Source organism: Carcharodon carcharias, chromosome 3 (genome assembly GCF_017639515.1).
Source record: "Carcharodon carcharias isolate sCarCar2 chromosome 3, sCarCar2.pri, whole genome shotgun sequence".
NCBI classification, from domain to species: domain Eukaryota; kingdom Metazoa; phylum Chordata; class Chondrichthyes; order Lamniformes; family Lamnidae; genus Carcharodon; species Carcharodon carcharias.
The window spans coordinates 86,932,414-86,948,201 of NC_054469.1; the positions used below are offsets into that span (position 1 = coordinate 86,932,414).

Consider the following 15,788-nt stretch of genomic DNA (forward strand, 5'->3'; position numbering starts at 1 on the left):
TGGCACCTTTAGAGTCTAGAAATCTATCGATTTCCTTCTTAAATATATTCAGTGACTTGGCCACCACAGCCTTCTGTGATAGAGAATTCCACAGGTTCACTACCTTCTGAGTGAAGATGTTTCTCCTCATCTCAGCCCGAAATGGCCTACCCCGTATCCTGAGACTGTGACCCCTTGTCCTAGACCCAACAGCCAGAGGAAATAGTATCCCTGCATCCAGTCTGTCCAGCCCTGTCAGAATTTTATAGGTTTCAGTGAGAACCCCTCTCATTCTTCTAAACTTCAGTGAGTACAGGCCTAGTCGATCCAATCTCTCCTTGTACGACAATCCTGCCATCCCAGGAATCAGTCTGGTCAACCTTTGCTGCACTCCCTCTAAGGCAAGTATATTCTTTCTTAGGTAAGGAGACCAAAACTGCACACAATACTCCAGGTGTAGTCTCACCAAGGCCCTGTACAGCTGCAGTAAGACATCTTGCTCCTGTACTCAAGTCCTCTTGCAACAAAAGCCAACATACCATTTGCTTCTTAACTGCTTGCTGCATCTGCATGCTTGTTTTCAGTGACTGGTGTACAAGGATACCCAGGTCCCTTTGTACATCAAAATGTCCCAATCTTTCACCATTTAAATAATACTCTGCCATTCTGTTTTTCATACCGAAGTGGATAACTTCACACTTATCCACATTATACTGCATCAGACCATCACACCATCAGGTATGTGTAGAGGGTCATTGGAGCATGAGGTGGCATGGGTTAGCACAGTGGGGAATGAGGAATGTGTGGCGGGGTGGTGAGACGGCTGAGGACTGGAGGGCTGATTTTTGTTTTGTGAATTTTTTCTTCACCAACGGGCCTGTGCACAGAGGCAGGCCATCTGCCCAGCTTGCCTCTGCATCCGGCAGCCTCTACACTCATTGCTGGGGTGGCAAGCCCAATTTCTAATCCAGCAGCCACACAACCCCCTCTGTCCCAGAACAAAATTCCAACATTCTGGTCCTCTTCTTCCTGGGTAGGTTTTGTGCTGCTGGGAAATGCCCTGTCTATGCTTCAGGAGCAAAAATCTGTGCATTACTGATGAATAAATATTGGCAAAGACACCAAGGAGAACTTCCCTGCTCTTCCTTGAAAGAGTGTCATGGAGTCATCTATGTTCACCTGAGAGGCAGGTACAGACACAGGTTAATATCTCCTCTGAAAGACTGCAGCTTTCCCTCTTTGCCACACAGGAGTGTCATTCTAGATTCTTGTGTTAAGGTCCTTGGAGTGGCACTTGAATCCACAACCCTCTGGCTCGGAGGTGAGAGTGTTACCAACTAAGCCACTGCTGACACACAGCTGAAGTTATATTCTGAATATCAATGCTCAAAGTAATCACAACATCAGTCTTGACTCAGTGCTATCACGGAATCCTGAGTCAAAAGTTCATGGGTTCAAGCCCCACTCTACAGACTTGTGCATCTAGGCAGACACTTTAGTGCTGCACTATTAGATGAGATGTCAAACTGAGCATCCATCTGCTCTCTCAACTGGCCATAACACATCCCATGGCAGTATTCGAATACGTATAGGCAAGTTCTCCCAGTGTTCTGGCCAACACTTATTCCTCAACTAATACAAACACAACAGATGATCTGGCCATTCATCTCATTCCGGTTGATGGGACCTTGCTGCATGCATATTAATGCCATGTTTCCCTGCAATAGTAACCACACATCTAAAGCACTTAATTTGATGTAAAGCATTTTGGTAAATCCTGAGGTCTTGCCAGACGATCTGTATATACAAGACCTTATGTTTTCCAAGGCTTTGTATAGAAAGAAACACAGGCTCTGAATGTGTGCACTGAAGCAAAGCCCTGTTCACCGAGATCTGACGAACAGTAGAAATTTTTATCTTACAAAAGACTTGATTACTCTGTCATTCTTTTTGGCATTAAAAACATAAATATTAATTTTTAAGGTACCTCTTTAGAAAATCTGTAAAATTTCAAAGTTGGGCTTTGTCATTATATTACAATCAAATCAGAGTGACTGAGGGAAACATCTTGCATCAGATGTACTTCATTGATGTACTCTGCAGTATACCTCCTCCATAAATTAAATAAATAATCAGTCTCAATGCAGCACAAACAAATGAAAAATTAAACCTGCGAATATACTTGATGCCCAGATTTTGCAATCAACAGTGAACAAATTACTCTCACACTGCACTTACAACTACACAGACTCACCCACAGACCTTCCTTGGGACAGAAATTTGTGATAATAGAAAGTCAAAGAAGTCTAATCATACTCTGCAGAGGAGCTGGGACCTTCGCAAATAGGGCAAGCAGCAGCTTGTTTCCACAATCATTCAGATTGAAGAATTCTTACTGAGACACACTGGGCTGGATTTTTGTTTTGGGTTGGTGATACTGACATCGGAAGCATTTTGGATCCCGACCCGGTGTTGTGTAAGTGTCAGGTGAGGCTGGAAGGCCAATAGGAGGCCCTCCAGCAATAACACATCAGCAGCTCCAGTGTCTAAGGTGGGAACTGCCTTTTTTTTCTTCATTCTTTCATGGGTGTGGGTGTCACTGGCAAGGTCAGCATTTGTTATCCATCCCTAATTGCCCTATCAGAGCACAGGTTAGAGTCAACCACGCTGCTGTGGGTCTGAAGTCACAAGTAGGCCAGACTGGGTAAGAATGGCAGAAGGTGTCTGTCCTTTCCGAAAGAACATTAGTGAACCAGGTGGTTTTTACAACAATCAATGATAGTTTCATGGGCAACATCACTGAGACTAGCTTTATATTCCAGATCAATTAACCAAATTCAAATTCCACCAGCTGCCACAGTGGGATTTGAACCCATGCTTCCCAGGGCATTAGACTCTGTATTACTAGTCCAGTAACATTATCACTATGCCATGATCTCCCCAGTTGCATGTAAGAGAGAGAGCGCCTGATGTTGGAAGCAACCTTTGAAGGACTGATAAGTGAATTTCGATTCAAAAAGGCCACAGCTGCCAGGTTGTCATTGTGGAGGAGCACCTCCTCCACTGGGCAGCCAGTGGCCTCAGCTGTGCCTCAATGGCTATGACAAGTGTAGAGGTTCCTTAGTGGGATGGAGTGATGGTCCCCCCACTCCCCCAGTCTGTCACCAGGAGACCACCTCATTCTCCTGGCCGAGTTTGCAGCCTCAATGTGGGCCTACAAGCTAACTGGTAAATTCCAGTCAGCTTCCACTGAGTGGCCTTAAAGGCAATTTAATTGGCCTAACAGGCTACTTGCCACTACCCTACTCCACCCTCATTTGTATCTCCCCATCACTAGAACGAAAATGACACAGAGGAGGGAACGTGCTGACAACCTGGCAGGTTGCTCTCTGACACAAAGGGCTGAATTTTATGTGCCTGCTGGTGTCACGTGTGTTTGGCAGCTTGAGTGGACAATATGACGAGAAGGCCAAAAATTGGTTTCACAACACTGTGAAGCCAGTTTGCATTGGTCCACTCTACTCATCAAATGCAGGCCGCATTTCCCGCTGACGGACATTGGGAACCTCATTGTAATACATCTGGATATCATTCTAAGCATTGTTCGCCAGAATTAACCCCCCACGCTGGATCATTCAAGCACATCGGCCAAAGTATTTCACAACCATACATAAGCAACATGCACCCAGCGAGCTGCACCTCGCTCGGGATCTTGAGGTTTGTTTGCATATCTTGCTTCAGGCTGCACTTGCAGTCATCAGCATCAGGCTTCACAAACAGCACCACATCACTTTTAGGGGGGCTCACGGGCAGGTCTCTACCTACCAGTGCAGCTATAAGGTGGGGGTGGCTTCTCAATGGTTGCAGGGCTAGGGTTTTCTTGGGGAAGGGGTTGTCCCATGGTGTGTGTGGGGGCACTTGTTGATCTGTGCAAGTGGCCTCAAGATGGTGAGGGCTGAAGAGGTAGTCTCCAAAGGAGATCAGGACAGATGGAAATGTGAGGGTGTGTGTGATAGAGTGAGTGGTGATGGCCTTTGAGCTGGCAGACAGTGAGGTGTCAGTGAATGTGTGAAGGGCTTGAATGTGTAAGTTTAGTGTGATGAGATGGTTGTCTTACCCTGGTGGCATGGATGAGATCATTCATTCTCTATCTGCATTGGAAGGCCAACCTCTTGTGTGCAGCATTGGGACTGATAATCTGCCATCTACTATCAAGCCAGAATGGCATTGCTGCTGCGCATCCTGTGGCCAGAGCGGGGATAGAGGACATCATGGTGGGCCTCCATGGCATCCAAATGCACCACTAAACCAGAGGGCTGCAGCATTCTTGCTTTCCGGAGCCATGTCTTCTTTGCAGCAGTCCTGGGCTAGAAGCACTGAGAAGTGTACGCGGCTGTACTTTAAATGTGGCGTGATGAAGCGGCGAGGTGACAGCGTGGTGGGCGATTTGGAGCCCGTCCACCACCGAAACGGAGTGTTTCCCTGTAATGCATGATTAATGAGGCAGTATTGGGACAATATGATGTGAAAAGCCAACATTGCGGCCAGTGGGTAAAACGTTCTTTTCCCGGCCACAACTGCACTTTGTGCAAATCTGGGACGATTCCGCCCAAAATTTCAGGCCTTCCCATCTCTGGTCCAGCCTCCAACTGCAATCTAAAATTCTGCCTGTAGAATCTAAAACAGGAAGTGTTGTGAGAATATTTTGATCAATGTAACATCATGTATAGAAAACAAATTAAAGTGAGGGAAGAAAAGAGGGAGGTAGAGGGAGATAAAAGAGACAGAAAGAAAAAGTTTAATAAACAAGATTTTAATTTTTTAAAATTTCCAACAATATTTAAAACCTGAAGAAAACAGACTGTACTCTTGGAAATTTTCAGTGCCAGAGAGAGAGAATGTTGGCTGTAATTAAGAATTACCACAGAAGTTTTTTAAAAAGCCATAACTGGCATTTTAGCAGGTATCTAGTGCATAAGTACCCCAACTTCACACCTTTGCAGATATGCTGAGTCTCACCATGAAATGCCAATGTAACAAAAGTTCTGGAGGAGTAGGGCAACACAGATTGCAACTTCTGGATTTTAAATTCATTCGTTGGAAGTGGGCATTTCTGGCTAGGCCAGCATTTATTGCCCATCTCTAATTGCCCTTGAGAAGGTGGTGGTGAGCTGCATTCTTGAACTACTGCAGTCCATTTGGTGCAAGTACACCCACAGTGTTGTTAGGAAGGGAGTTCCAGGATTTTGACCCAATGACAGTGAGGAACGTCTATATAACCATATAACTAAGTCAGGATGATGTGTGGCTTGGAGGGAAACATCCAGGTGGCAGTGTTCCCAAGTGCCTGCTACCCTTGTCCTTGGACCAGGGAGAAGTCACTGGTTTGGTAGATGCTGTTGAAGGAGCCATGGTGAGTTGCTGCAGTGCATCTTGTGGATAGTATACACTGCTGTTACTGTGCATCTGGTGGTGGTGGGTGGTGTCCCAATCAAGTGGACTGCTTTGCCTTGGATGATGTCAACCTTCTTGAGTGCTGATGGAGCTACATTCATTCAGGCAAGTGGAGAGTATTCCATCCTGACTTGTGCCTTGCAAAATGGTGGGCAGGCTTTGGAGAGTCAAGAGGTGAGTTACTCTCCACCTAGTTCCCAACTTCTGACCTGCTCTCGTAGTCACAGCATTTATAGGGCTGGTGCAGTTCAGTTTTTGGTGAATGGTAGCTCCCAGGATGTTGATAGTGAGGGATATAGCAATGGGAATGCTGTTGAATGTCATGGGGCATGGTTACATTCTTTCTTGCTGCAGATAGTCATTGCCTGGCACTTGTGTGGCGCAAATGTTACTTGCCATTTATCAGCCCACGCCTGAATGTTGTCCAGGTCTTGCTGCGTATGGGCACAGACTATTTCAGTAACAGAGGAGTCACAGACAGTGCTGAATATTGTGCAATCATCAGAAAAGTTATCCACTTCTGACTTTATAAAGGCGGGAAGGTCATTGATGAAGCAGCTTTGAATGGTTGGGCCTAAGACACAACCCTGAGGAACTCCTGAGGTGATTGACCTCTAACAACCACAACCATCTTTCCATGTGCTAGGTATGACTCCAACCAGTGGACTGGTTTCCCCCTGATTCCCACTGACTCCAGTTTTGCTAGGGCTCCTTGATACCGCATTTGATCAAATGCTGTGTTGATGTCAAGGGCAGTCAGTCTCACCTCATCTCTGGAGTTCAGCTCTTCTGTCCATGTTTGGACCAAGGCTGTAATGTGGTTAGGAGCTGAGCAGGCCTGGCAGAACCCAAACTGGACGTCAGTAAGCAGGTTATTGTTGAGTAAGTGCTATTTGATAGCACTGTTGACGGCACCTCCCATCACTTGGCTGATGATTGAGAGTAGACCGATGGGTCAGTAATTGGCTGGATTGGATTTGTCCTTCTTCTGGTGGACAGGACATACCTGGGCAATTTTCCACATTGCAGAGTAGATGCCAGTGTTGTACTGGACTGGAACAGCTTGGTGAGGGACATGGCTAGTTCTGGAGCACAAGCATTCAGTACTTTTTTTGTTTGCAAAAATATGTTTTATTCATAAAATATTTGAAAGAACGTTACAAAACATTTCAAAATGGCCACCACAAAAAGTGCAATCATATTCATGTTTTCCACATAGATCATGAGGTGCTTCAATACAATCAATGAACATTACAGACATTTCAACATGGTGATTACAGATAAGCAGATGGTACAATGGTACTTCAGTTATCTACATAGATCATGTTGCACTCTGAGGTGCTTCAGTACAATTGTGATGCATGTAGTATTCACTGCATACATTCAGTCTGAGTCATACAGCCCAAGGGGTCTACACAATTCCCGGCCCCTTGGTGCACTATGGCTGAAAGGCCTTAGACAGTGATCTTTCCCCATTGCGCCTTTGCGGCGGTTCCCCCAAGCTTTGGTGCGTCCCTGGACCTTGGAATGTGCCAGTCTGCAACACCCAGTCAGGGACAACTCTTTGCACTGGAAGAGCAGCAAGTTTCGAGCAGACCAAAGAGCGTCTTTCACCAAGCTGATGATCCTCTAGCTGCAGTTGATGTTTGTCTCGATGTGTGTCCCTGGGAACAGCCTGTAGAGCACAGACCTGCTTGGGATGAACCTCAACGAAAATCACTGCCTCTCTCTTGATGCCTTCTTTGCAAAGGCACGTTCCACAAAGAGGTGAATAATGGCCTCTTCCATACCACAGCCACCTTGGAGGCTGCTTGCGGAGGGGTTGAGACTCCTGGTGTGTAGGAAGGTTCTGACTGGGAGGGGCCTTTCTCACCACGAGCCAAGCTATCTCTTGGTGATTGTTGGAAAGTTCTGGCGATGAGGCAGTCGGCTTGGGGAATCATCCAACAGGATCCAGCATCTCCTTTTCCCACAGGGCCCCTAGGACAATACGTGCTGACCGCTGCCTAATGGACTTGTGGTCAAAGATGTTTCTCTGCATAAATTTTTCCACAAGGGACAGATGGTACGGCATAGTCCGACTAATTGGAGCATTCCACGGTAGAGTGGCCAGATCCATCCTTCGCAATACCGGGGGCAGGTAGAACCTCTGCACGTAATGACAAGTCTTCAGTACTATTGCCAGAGTGTTGCCAGGGCCCATAGCCTCTACTGTTTAACTGTGCATCTGCAGATACTGGAAGTTGTCTCATGTACTCCTTAATAATGTGCTGACAGCCTATCTATTAATCTTACTGTAACATATACCCTTCAAATTTAATCAATAGATATTAAACTAATAATACTCTCATAAACATTTAATTAATGAATATGAAATATATTTAATTAATATAATATTGTGGTAAAATTAGGCTCCAATTCATATTCCTTCGAAAGCACATTATTAAAATCATTTTTCACCAACTGTATTTGAAACTTACTACATAATGATTTAATCATTTCAAATTACATGAATGCTATCAAATTATGAAACACGCTTGCTATTAAAATTATATATATTTAGAAATTATCATTAAAAGTAAGTATTGACATATTACATTCATATCAGTTTCTTGTTCTCCAACCCACAGAGCTCACTACATATAATTAAATCATATAACACGGTTGTCTTTTGTATTATATCATAATAAAACTGCACACCTTATTTGCACATAACTTATGTAAATCACAACTTATAATTTTAATGAAAATCATATACCTAGCCTTGTACAGTTTGGTCATATATCAATTACAAATCACAGACCTCATTTAAGTTTGTCTTGGGTTTCTGTTTTGAAAATGTATCACAGAACAGATGACGCATAATGATACATTTAGTTATTCAATGTAGATCAAGTCATGTGTGCTATGGATATTTGAAGGCATTTTTAGGCCTAATTGAACAGACCAGCACTTCCCAACAAGTGTGCCATGACGGCCGCCCAAGTGTGCTGGGAAAAAAGTTTCAAAAATACTAATACATCTATCTTCTTATGGTCAGAATTTTTCCCTCGGGTGGGTGCAGCCCCGATGCGAATGGGAGTAAAATAGTCACCTCTCGCGCACTCTTACAATATTTTGCTCGGTGGGCATGTGCGAGAGGTGGTGGCGCACCCGCTGACAATTAGGAGGCCTTTTTAGGCCCTCAATTACTGAATTAAATCAAATTTTTTGCTGGTTGGCTGGCGGGCGAATAGGCCAAGCGACTTTTGCATTATTTGTAAAACCTCATCCATGGGCGGGATGAGGTTTCGACCAGAGATTTTAAAAAAACTTTTAAAACTAATTTTTAACATCCCCCTGCTCGTGTGACAGAGAGGGGATACTCTTCATTTGTAATGTTAAAAATCTTCAGCTCCCTGAGGCAGCCTGTGCCTTCAGGGAGATTTCACTGAGCACACCCCCACGCATGCGCTGACTTCTGCACTCGCGCTTCTCCAGCCCCACCCGGCAGCGCTGAGGTTTGCGGCCAGCGGTTGGTTTCGCGGCTGCTCCCAGGCCCGTCTGCCACGCCTCCCTGGCGAGGTAAAAATCCTTCCCTATGAAATCCAACTAACCTTCATCTTCAGCTCCGTGGTCAGCATCTCCATGTCCTGATTAACCTTGTGCAGGGGCCTGACAAGCGTAAAGAATCCAAACCACACATTGCCTAAGGTTCATTGGGACTTGGAAATGGCAATCTCCAAGCTGGAGATGAAGGCCCCATGTGCCTGTGCAAAGAGAGAAAACCCAAGGTGCGAAAACCCAGGGACAAGCGAGGGAAACAGGGAGAGCACCTAAACATGGGAGGGTGGACAGGGAGAAGTCCAAAAACAAAGTTCCAAGAAAGGAAAGAAGACATGGGTAAGAAACAGGAACTATTAAAGTTAAGAAAAGGAGAAACAGGCTCCAATCAGAGAAAGGGCTTTGGGGAGCAGAACTTAGGTGGAGTGGGCTTGGGAGAAGCCATAGTAGTCAAAGAGGCCTCAAAAGAAGCCCCGAAGATCCAAGAAGGCAGCCGAAGGTTGGTAACTCTGTTCTGCAGGATGTTCGGGCAAGGGTACACCTTTGGAGCAGTAGTGTTCTGCTTGGCATGGCCGGAGAGCTGAAACTTTGCTCGCAAGTTGATGCTTGAGTGCATTTATTGTGTAGTGTGGCGTTCGACCACAGTTTGCCGTGGATAAGTTCTTGAAGAGAAGTGAAGAATCCTGCTCCGATCCAAATATGGCCAAAACAACAGAACCTCAGGAGATAAAAGCAAGGTTCATAGACAGACAGCACTGCGATGGCTACTTGGCTTTTGGATTTTCGTGGACTGGCGATGCCACTTGCCTTGTTTCAGAATGTCTAATTTGCAGGGAGAAGCTCTCCAAAGCTGCAGTGGTACCAAGTAAGTTGAAGCTCCATTTGAATACAAAGTACTGCTCGCTCTCCAAGCAAGGACAATACTTCAAGTGCCTGAGAGAACAAAACATAAAGCAAAATCAACTTATGATGGCGTGTGCTTGGGTTTCAGATAATGCACAGGAGGTGAGCTACCTTGTGCCTTAGCTCGTAGTGAAATCGAAGAAGCCTCATACCATTGCTCAAACCCTAATTCTGCCGGCATGCAAATATTGTGGGAGTAACGTTGGGAGCTGATGCCACCAAAGAAATCAACAAAGTTCCTCATTCTGATATTATAATCAAATGAAGTATTGACAAAATGTCAGTTGATATTGAAGAGGTGCTTCAAGAGAAATTAGAAATTAGTGGAAAATTGCCCTGCAGATTGAGGACTGTACAGATCTGAGCAGAAACTGTCAGCTATTTGCCAATGCCAGGTATTTTAATGGAGATCCTATCAAAGAGAATTTATTCCTTTGCAAAGAATTGCCTGACGTGCAACCGGAGAGGAAATCTTTCATGTCATAACTGCTTATCTGGAGGAAAACAATCTTAACTGGACTAGGTGCAATATCATCTGCACTGACAGAGCAGCTTCCATGACGGGAAAAGTCAATGGACTGATGAGTAAGGTGAAAGAACAGAATCCTGAAATCCAGGTCAGCCACTGTAATCTGCACCATGAAGCCCTTGTTGCCAAACCAATGCCATCTGAGCTAACTACTTTTTTAGAACAAACAGTGAAAATTGTGAATTATGCAAAATAACCTCCTTTGAAATAATGATTGTTCACTATTTTGTGTGAAGAGATGGGAGCCGAGCACCAGGGTTTATTCGATCAGGTACACACAAGTGTGATGGTTGTCTCGGGGGAAGGTCCTGTCCCATGTTTATGAACTCCTTAATGCACTGAAAGAGTTTTTGGCTCTGCATGAATTGCCGTGCAAGATTTAATATGTGATGATTCTTGTTGTGCTAAGCTTGCATATCTTTCAGATATATTCAGCCATCCGAGTGAGCTGAATGTTAAAATGCAGGGGAAAATGAAAACATTCTGACTGTCACAGATAAACTTCAAGGCTTCATATCAAAACCAGCCCTTCACAGAATCTTTACAGTGCAGAAGGAGGTGATTCAGCCTACTGCATCTGCACTGGCTCTCTGAAAGTGTATTCTTCCTAGCCCCAATCTCCTGCCTTATTCCCGTAAACTTGCACATTCTTTTTTTTCAGACAGCAATCCAATTCCATTTTGAATACATCAATCGAACCTATCTCTACCATCCTCTCAGGAAGTTCATTCCAAGCCCCAACCACCCTCTGGGTGAAAAAATATTTCCTCACATCACTGTTACAACATTTGCCAATTATTTTGAATCTGTGCCTTCTAGTTCTTGATGGTCTCTTGAGTGGGAAGTTTCCCTCTATTTACCCTGTCCATACCCCGCAGGATGCCTCTATCAAGTCTCCTGTCAGCCCTCTTTCCTCCAAGGAAAATAATCCCAACCTCTCCAACCTATCCTCATAGCTACAGTTGTTTATTCCTGGAATAATTCTTGTGAATCTCCTCTGCACTCTCTCCAATGCCTTCACAACCTTCCTCAAGTATTGCACCCAGAACTGGAGCAGTTCTCCAGATGAGGCCTAACTCTATCTTATACAAATTCAACATGATCTCCTCACTCTTGTACTCAAGGCCCCTATTAATAAAGCCTAAGCTACTATATGCTTTATTAGCTGCTCTCTCAATACGCCCTGCCATCTTCAATGACTAATGTACATAGAACACTGAGGTCCCTCTGTTCCTGCACCTCCTTTAGAGGCTCTCCCTTTATTTTATACTGTCTTTCCATATTCTTCCCTTCAAAATGAATTACCACACTTCTCTGCATTGAGCTTCATCTGCCGCTTGTCTGCCCAATTCACCAACATTTCTATGTCTTTTTGAAGTTCACAACCATCCTCATTATGGTTGACAATGTTTCCAAGCCTCATATCATCTGCAAATTTTGAAATCATGCTCTGAACACCACAATCTAGGTCATTAATATATGTCAGGAAGAGCAAAGGTCCCAACACTGACCCCTGGGCAACTCCACTACAAACCTTCCTCCAATCTGAAAAACAACCATTTATCACTACTCCTGTTTCCTATCACTCAACCAATTTCTTATGATACAATTATCACTGTCCCCTAAATTACTTTGGCAAGAAAAAGTGGCAAGTAGGTTGATTGAGTTGTTCTAGCTGGCATCAGCAAACCATACATAGCATTCATCTCCACATATCTTAAAACACTACAAGAGAAATGCAAATGCTACTTCCCCTCCACAAGTATGGAAGACTTTGACTGGGAACGTGATCCATTTGGTTCACTTTGTTTTGAATCATCAAAGAAATTGTCATTAAAAGAACAAGAGGAATTTGCAGAGTTCAGTATGGATCATACACTGAAACTAAACTTTGCAGAGAGGCTCTGGGCACATTTTGATTGTTTGCAGGACAAGAATTTCAGATTGTGCTATAGCAGTGCTCTTACTGTTTCCTACAATCAACCTGTGTGAGTTGGCATTCTCAGCCCTGATTCACATAAAAAACAAAAGGAGAGAGCACCTGTGAGTTACATTGTCATCAGTTCTTCCCTGGATCAAGAGACTCTGCTCACAGAGGCAGGCCCAGGTGTCACACCAACATTCCCAGTAAGACGGCTGCTCAAAATATTTCCTTCGTTTGCATTTTGCTCTGATTCATATACTTTTAATTTCAATATTTTTAATGAATTAATGAATGAGCAGAAATTGAACTTTTTTTTATTAAGTTATGAATATGAGCTTTCACATTGAGAAATGCAGACTTAGAAAACTGAAAACAATTGAAATCTTGAATGAGAAACAGTTTTAAATTGTATAGATTTTCTATAAAAATATTATATTTGACATGGAACTGGTGATATAACTTTCACTATAAACTGATTAAACTAATAAAAATTATATTGGATGGTGGCTTGGCGTGTTTTTAGGAGGTTTTAGAGATAAAAAGCATCTTAGTTCTCCACATTTTAGTTCAGTTGGAGAAAACAGTAGATTTGGCTCAAAGTTTTTTTATAGTATAAAGGTGTGCTGTGACATTAAAAAAGGTTGGGGACCACTGGGATAGACTGACAAATTGGTAGAAGAATCGGTGCGTGGGCAATTAAGTGGATTGGCAAAATAATCCATCAGGAAGGAATGTATGTATTAGAAATTGGCTTGATGGGTATGCTGTTGTGGAAACGATTAAAATCAAAAAACATGCAATGAACAATCATCTTGTAGTAAGGTTCCTATTCGTGTTTTTGCATTTCATAGAAAGACTGGATTTATGACATTGATGTTAATTAATCTTGCTGCAACCATTTATAACTGGTATTTCATGCCTTCAGGGACTTGTTAACACATGCTTTATGGTGACATGATGCTCAACCTTGGGGTGCAAAAAGGAACCAATGAAACTGAACTATCACTCTAGCAGCTAATGAAAAAAAACTAGAAGGTTTAAAAACAGCTTATCTGCCTTGACAGTACTTTTGTGCAAGTCTTCCCATCTACATTTCTAATTGTGTTGTAAGGCAATCACTTTTAGAATGCAAAGCTGTTTTGATATGCAGTGATGGAGATTAAATGCACTTCTTTCCATTATATTGGGGACAATATGTAAATAATTTGAGACATGTAACTGGATTTTTTTTTGTCTGGGAACAGGAAAGACGAGGTTAGAATTGTTTCCCGTTCCCAGACATGCCCCTAGTTGGGGGAAGGGGCTGCGTGGGAAATAGTTGCTTTTTGGCATTTTCATGGAGGCCCCCTTTAATTGGCATGGAGGCAGGTTCCCTGAACAATTAAGGCCAGCGGCCGGGCTCTTGAGGCTAGAGGGCCAAACAGGGGTTCTTCAGCTTGAGAAGGGTAGCAACTTGCAATGGATGTTATACAAATTAGAGGGCGCTTCAACCAGAAGACGCCTCTCACCAAAATCTTTCAAGCTTTAAATGAGAAAACAAATACAGCAGTCAGGCCTTTGCCTGCGCCCACACTCAGGCAGACAGGGATAGCCTCTAGGCTCACCATGAAAAGCAGAACAAATCCAAGTGGGCCAATTACCGCCCCATCAGTCTACTCTTGATCATTAGCAGAGTGATGGAAAGTGTGGTTGACAGTGTTATCAAGCGGCACTTACTCAGCTCATAATAACTCACAATAACCTGCTCACTGATGCTCAGTTTGGGTTACGCCAGGGCCATTAGCTCCTGACCTCATTACAGCCTTGGTCCAAAAATGGACGAAATAGCTGAACTCCTGAGGCGAGGTGAGAGTGACTGCCCTTGACATCAAGGCAACATTTGACTGAGTGTAGCGCAAAGGAACCCTAGGAAAACTCGAGTCAATGGGAATCAGGGGGAAACTTTCCACTGGTTGGAGTTACACCTAGCACAGAGGAAGATGGTTGTGGTTGTTGGAGGTCAATCACCTCAGTCTCAGGACATCACTGCAGGAGTTCCTCAGGGTAGTGTCCTAGGCTCAATCATCTTCAGCTGTTTCAGCAATGATCTTCCTTCCATCAAAAGGCCATAAATGGGGTTGTTCTCTGATGATTGCATAATGTTCAGCATCATTTGCAACAACTCAGATACTGAAGCAGTCTATGTCCAAGTGCAGCAAGACCTGGATAATGTTCAGTGGGAAATAACATATGCAACTTGCAACTGCCAGGCAATGACTATCTTCTGCAAGAGAGAATCTAACCATCTCCACTTGACATTCATCACTGAATCCCCCACTTTCAACATCCTGGGGGTTACCATTAACCTGAAACTGAACTGGACCAGCCATCTAAATAATGTGGCTAAAAGAGCAGGTCAGAGGCTAGGAATTTTCTGCTCCTGACTCCCACCAAAGCCTGTCCATCAACTACAAAGCACAAGTCAAGAGTGTGATGGAATATTCTCCACTTGCCTGGATGAGTGCAGTCCAACAACATTCAAGACGCTCAATACCATCCAGGACAAAGCAGTCCACATGATTGGCACCCCATTCACTACAATAAACATTTACTCCTTCCAGCACTGACGCACAGTGGTAGCATCTACTGCAGAAACTCAACAAGGTTCCTTCGACAGTAACTTCCAAACCTGCAACCTCTACCATTTCCACTTACAAGGGCAGCAGATAAATGGAAATACCACCACCTGCAAGTTCCCCTCCAAGCCACACACCATCCTGACTTGAAACGACTTCATCTTTCCTTCACTGTCACTGGGTCAAAATCCTGGGACTCCTTCCCTAACAGCCCTGTGGGTGTTCCTACACCACTTGGACTGCAGCGGTTCAAGAAGGAAGCTCACCTCAACCTTTTCAAGGGCAATTAGGGATGGGCAATAAATGCTGGCCCAGCCAACGACACCCACATGAACAAATATAAAAAAAACTGGAGCTCTGGCCCTTTGACCTGCTGCTAGCTGCTTATCTTCAGAGAGTAAAACTGACCCCCATTGATTCGGGAAACTGGAAGCCGACTGGAAAATCCCAGTTAGTCTCCTTTAAGTGTGCATAACAAGGTTCTTAATGAGCCTAATTGGCTATGAACCTAGTGAGGGTAGGTAGGCCTGCCAACTCCAAACGTTTCTCAGGAAACCAGCAGGCTGGCCAGCAGCAGTATTTTTAGGCCCTGTCCGCATTGGTCTCACCCTTGGCAGGGCCAAAAATTCAGCCTACGGTATTGTAAGTGTAACATGCTTGGAAGGAAAATATAACTTTAGACCTATGGTTCCAAAGCTCCCCATCACTGGGGTTTTACTTGTGTCATTTCTCAGTCTCTTGTAGACTAATTGATAGAGATTGACTGCCATGATTATGTGACTCCATTAGCATTGTATCATGCAATAAGCAGAATGGATTTTGGGTGGAATCTTCTGCTGTC

General features: G+C 44.0%; 1 protein-coding gene across 1 annotated transcript in view; it reads left to right on the top strand.

Moving 5' to 3' along the window:
* Positions 1–9,176: 9,176 nt before the first annotated feature.
* cntnap2a (contactin associated protein 2a) overlaps positions 9,177–15,788 on the top strand; it is a 1,656,857-nt gene continuing 1,650,245 nt past the window's right edge. The window contains exons 1-2 of the mRNA XM_041183966.1: positions 9,177–9,479; positions 9,604–9,841. Coding sequence (XP_041039900.1) covers positions 9,177–9,479; positions 9,604–9,841 — 541 coding nt within the window. The remainder of the gene's footprint in view (positions 9,480–9,603; positions 9,842–15,788) is intronic.